General features: G+C 28.7%; 1 protein-coding gene across 3 annotated transcripts in view; it reads left to right on the forward strand.

Moving 5' to 3' along the window:
- The first annotated feature begins 401 nt into the window (after positions 1–401).
- The window catches only part of LOC145284886 (uncharacterized), a 216,488-nt gene continuing 211,486 nt past the window's right edge, over positions 402–5,403 (forward strand). For all 3 annotated transcript variants that reach the window (XM_080133956.1, XM_080133955.1, XM_080133957.1), the window contains exon 1: positions 402–1,866. In XM_080133956.1, coding sequence (XP_079990082.1) covers positions 1,350–1,866 — 517 coding nt within the window. In that variant the 5' untranslated portion in view covers positions 402–1,349. The remainder of the gene's footprint in view (positions 1,867–5,403) is intronic.

The following is a 5,403-nucleotide window of genomic DNA, read 5'->3' on the forward strand; positions in this document are numbered from 1 at the left end:
ATGTAGTGGAGAAAATTAGTGAAAATCAATTTATTTTGCTCAGCCAACTCATTTGTGAGCTATTTGCGTTTAAGAAAATGTTTACTATTTGATAGTAAAAATAAGTTTTTAATCTATTTTAGCTGAAATAAAGATGGAGTAAAATAAACGTCGGCAGCCATTTTAATTCCGCAAAAGAATTAGGAACATAATTGAGTCGTTTCCCAATTTTATTTCCTTAAAAATAATTTTTAGCAATAATTACCTTTAAAAATAATAAAAAAGAAACAAAAAACAATTTTTTTTTCCCAAATAAATATGCAAGCAAAAGTTACATATAAAAACTCCATGTAATTCATAAAAAATCATGTCATTGTTATATTATTATTATTGGAAGACGGGTTAACCAAGAAAAAGTATTCGTTTATGTGTGAAATAATGTGAGGCAATCCTGTGCTTTCCATTGTCGTTAGGGCGTTTGAAAACTTAAAAGAAAAGAAAAAAATGAAAGAAAAAAAAAAGCAGATGAAGAAATAAGCGATAAAAGAAAAACGAAAAAAGGGACAGAAAACAAGAAAAAAAGAAAACAAACAAAAAAGTAAATAAAAAATAAATAAACAGAAAGAAAAAAGTCAGAGAAACAAATAAGAAAGAAAAGAAAGGAAAAAGAAAAGAAAGAGAAGAAAAAAGGAAATAAGAAACAAGAAATAAAAAAACAAAGAAAATAAATAAGAAAGAAAAGAAAGAAAAAAGAATGAGACAAGAAAAGAAAAAGAAAAGTAAAGAAAGAAAAAGAATTGGAGAGAAAATAACAAAAGGAAATAAATAAAAAAGAAAAGAAATAAGAAAGAAAAGGAGAAGAAGTAAAATAAAAAAGAAAGAAAAAAGAAAAAGAAAGAGAAGAAAGAAGATAGGAAAAAGAAAGAAAAGGCAAAAGATAAAGGAAAAAATTATAAAGAAAAAGAAAGAAAAGAAATTCAGAGAAAAAATAAGAAAGAACAGAAATAAAAGAAAGAAAAAAGAATGAAAAGAAAAAATCGAAAGAAAATAAAAGAAAAAATAAAAAGAAAAGATAAAAGAAAATAAAAAATAAAGAAAACAAAAACAACAGTAAATATAAAAGAAATTAAGAAAGAAAATAAAACGCAATAAAAAAGAAAACAAGAAAATAAACAGAAAAAAAGAAAGAAAAAGAAGAAATAAAAAATAAAAAGACCCCGATCTATCCTTATATCCGATCCCAACCTCTGCATCCGTCCTCCTCCATATCCAACCTACCCCACTCACCCCTAAAAACACGCCGTTATCTTCCCCATAGTGACGACTCTAGTAACAATAACAACTTCTTCTTTCTTCACAAGCAATCCTAAATGCAACAGGTTTATACAATGCACAACTCCGGATTCCATTTTTCTTGTGAAATATCCTTGGTTATCTTTTATTTTATTGCAACTGGACAACAAGTTTGTCCTTGCATTTTGCTTCTGAACGGCTGGAAGGCCGTTCCTTTAAAAGAGCGAGTGGAACTTGCCGACATCGTCGTGAGCGGCCGTGTACGGGCGACTTACAAAAACGTCCGTTCCACTTCTGGAACTTACAAAGCCGACGTGGCCATCTTAAACGTTTACAAAGGTGAGAGTCGATTAAAGACGGTGTCCGCGAAAGAAACCAACGCTTCGGCCGAAACAACCACGGACGTGTACCCGGTGTACAGTGTCAGTAATTTCGGGGACACGATATCTTGTTACGCTGATGTCCATACGGGATCGACTTACGTGTTTTTCCTGACCGTTTTCCAGGGTCGTTTGTCTGGTAAATATGACGACATCTTTGGAGCCGCACTTCAGTTTTCTGACGAGGTGGATTCGCAAATATTACAGATTTTCGGTTTGTCTATTTTTAGTATTCTTCTTTTTTTTTTTTTTTTTGTCGATTTTATGCTGTTAATGAATTTTATAATTTATTATTTTTATGCTATATCATGTATTTTAAGTTTCGCCTTAGAAACGTGTTGCGTATTTTATGTTACTAAAGCTAAAGCAAGTCTGGGCATTGTTTGAACCATAGGCTACATCTGGCCCGCCAGCTATTTATGACCGGCCCGCAAAAAAAAAAAAAAAAAAAGAATGCAATCAATATAGCGTCACTATATTTAAAGATTGAATTTAAATTCTGCTGTGTATTAGTAGAGATCCCAAGTACGAAAAAAATAAATAAATACATAAAATAAATAAAAAAAAATAAAATAAAAACTAAAAACAAACACGACCGAAAATAAAACAATATATCATTTTAAGGGGATGATGTGCAAATATTTTTCAAAACCTAATAATAAAAAAATTAGATTTTAGGCTGGGAGATGAGTTTCGTATATAAATTTAACGTAAAATGAGCCCCCATTTCTGGGTAATTATAGTAGGTATGGCGGAGTCGTACAACCCTGCGTAATTTGTATACTGGTTGGTTTTTTGAAATTTTTTCACTGGATTATTATTAATTGGACACTAATTAACCAGATTATGAAAAAAAAAAAAAAAAAAAAAAAAATTGAAAACAAATCATGGGTTTGTATTACTGTACACATAGATTCGATAAAGTTGTCAAAAAACAAATATATAACAACTAAATGTTATCAAAGGCAAGATAAGTTACTTTTCTGCCAAACTGGATATATTTTTTGTGTTTTTATTCAATGTAACATGTTTATTCAGCTCGAAAAACATACAGTGTTTACCGATGTATTGAAAAATTCAAAATGGCGCCCGACTCTCTCTTTAACAGGGTAAGTTTGGAAAAAGGTGTTATAAATAATAAACTAGACAAAATACTATTAAAAAGCCACCGAATATATGTCAATCTATGTCACGGTAACATATATTGAGCGAGTTTTTAACAGTATTTTATCTAGTTTTTTTTATTTATAACACCTTTTCCCAAACTTACTGTGCTAAAGAGAGAGTCGGGCGCCATTTTGAATTTTTCAATACATCGGTAAGCACTGTATATTTTTCGAGCTGAATAAACATGTTACATTGAATAAAAACACATAATACATATCCAGTTTGGCAGAAAAGTAACTTATCTTGCCTTTGATAACATTTATTTGTTATATATTTGTTTGACAACTTTATCGAATCTATGTGTACAGTAATACAACCCCTATTTTTTCACTGGATTATTATTGATTAGACACTAATTAACCAGATTATTTAAAAAAATTGAAAACAAAAATCATTTCGACATTTGAAAGGGGTGCTCACTTTTTAGTTACAACGTTTTCGTAAATTGGTCACCCATTTTTTTTTTTTTTTCTAAATACGGAAGTGTCTTCGGGAGATATGAAACGATCTCATGTTGACGAAGCAATGTATCGGGAGGCATACGATATGAAAATTGACAACGGGATTGAAAATTATGAAACATTTCTCTAGCATGTTAGGGAAATTTATAATACTTAAAAAATAAATATAATTTTTTTTTTAATGTTGCATTAAATAAAAACACTAAAAACATATTCAGTTAGGTAGAAAAGTAACTTATATTGTCTTTGATAACATTTATTTGTTATATATTTGTTTTTTGACAACTTTTTCGAATCTGTGTACAGTAATACAAACCCAAAAAATGTCATAAAGCCTATCAGTATAGAAATTACGCATAGGGGTGATGGTTGTACAACTCCACCCTGGGTATGTGCAAAATGAATAGTTGATGCTCAAAATAAAAACAGGTAATTAACTAATTTTAATGAAAATTTCAGTATGCATCAAATAATGATCACGGGATATAATGAACATGTTATTTCTATTTGAATCTTAATGAAAATGTATTATTTTGTTTAAATTAAAAAAAAACACCTGTACTAAAGTTATGGTTTTCAGTAGTAAAAAAAAAAAAAATCAATGGATTTATTTTTTGCTTTTTTTTATGAAAATAAAGCATCATAAATTGTAACAATTACAAAGAAATAATAATAATAATAATAATAATAATAATAATAATAATAATAATTTTTCAGGAACATTACGAAAAAAAAAAGCCCCTAAAGTCCGTATTAATAAAATCAATATAATTCGAAAAATAAAAATTTCGAACTAACGATATTACCATTGAATTATGCATTGTTTATTTAATATTTTCACACAAAAAGTTAAAAAATATTTCTTCTTTTTTTTTTTTAAAGGTTTACAGTGTTAGCGTAATGCTTATATGTAATAATCTTATATGTAATAATCTTATATGTAATAATGCTTATATGTAATAATCTAATATTTTTATTGCATGGATGATCGAGTAGCTTTCGGCATAAACTAAATCTTTATATAATCTTGAAACATAAAATAAACTTGAAAAAGCAGAAGCACAGAAAAATAATTAAATTATAAATGGTGAAAATTATACAAACGTTCTTTATAGGTATGTATGGATGCACGGCTCTAAAAAACAAAAAATAAAAAACAGTCCCTTTGGTCCCCCTCTCCCTTTCCTTCCAAACACTTGACGTTGTTTTCAGATACGCCTGTAGAAGTTTTTATGTGCTTCCATACTTTTTTGAATTTTGCCACTATGTTGTATTTGGCATTAATAAACAAACTTCGTTGCTACAGCTGGCACATTTTTGCATAATTATTACATTTTTTAGCAAAAGTTAAATGCATTTATTTTATTAATTCATTAGATCAACTTGATAATTTACTTGGAAATAATTCCCCCCCCCAAAGAAAAAATTATATTTATTTTGCCAGAAAAATTTAAACATGTTTTTTTTCATAATGCATTTTTTTACGATAAAGTAGGGTTTTTCAAATTTGCGATAAGATTTTTCCATATATCTTTTTATTTATTTCACACACTTTTTCTTTGAGAGATTAACTTTATAATCTTTCTAACACAATCAAAAAGTAATCGAAAAGTAAAAAAAAAAAAAAAAAAAATATGATCAGCCGGCGTTCAAAACCATGTCTCCTACCAAGCTAGTCATTAAAATGCACGTACCTAAATTATAACGTTTTGGGACAGTTTTTTTTTATGGAAGATAAATTTTGTACGTTATTTTTTATGGGATTTCTAACTTTTGCAGGCGACTATTTGTTATTTTACAACCTTGCCAGTCGGACTTCAGGTTAGTCGTAAATAAATTTAGTTAACAGTCCTAAAATGTTCGAATGACCCGGAAATGGGAAATTCATTTTTACGTTTAATTTATATACTAAACAGATCTCCTATTCTAAATTCTAAAATTATTTTATTTCTTTTTTCCGGCAAATTTTAAGGGTGTTCACAGGTAATTACCTAAAAGTAGAATCTAATTGGTGTGTGTGTGTGTGTGTGCGTGTGTGTGTGTGTGTGTGTATGTAAGGGGGTGTAGCTGAGAGTGTTAATGTACACATTTATTTGTGTTTTATACAATTTCAAACTAGTTGT

This window comes from Euprymna scolopes, chromosome 9 (assembly GCF_053919585.1).
Source record: "Euprymna scolopes isolate OS-2025 chromosome 9, ASM5391958v1, whole genome shotgun sequence".
Taxonomy (NCBI): Eukaryota; Metazoa; Mollusca; class Cephalopoda; order Sepiida; family Sepiolidae; genus Euprymna; species Euprymna scolopes.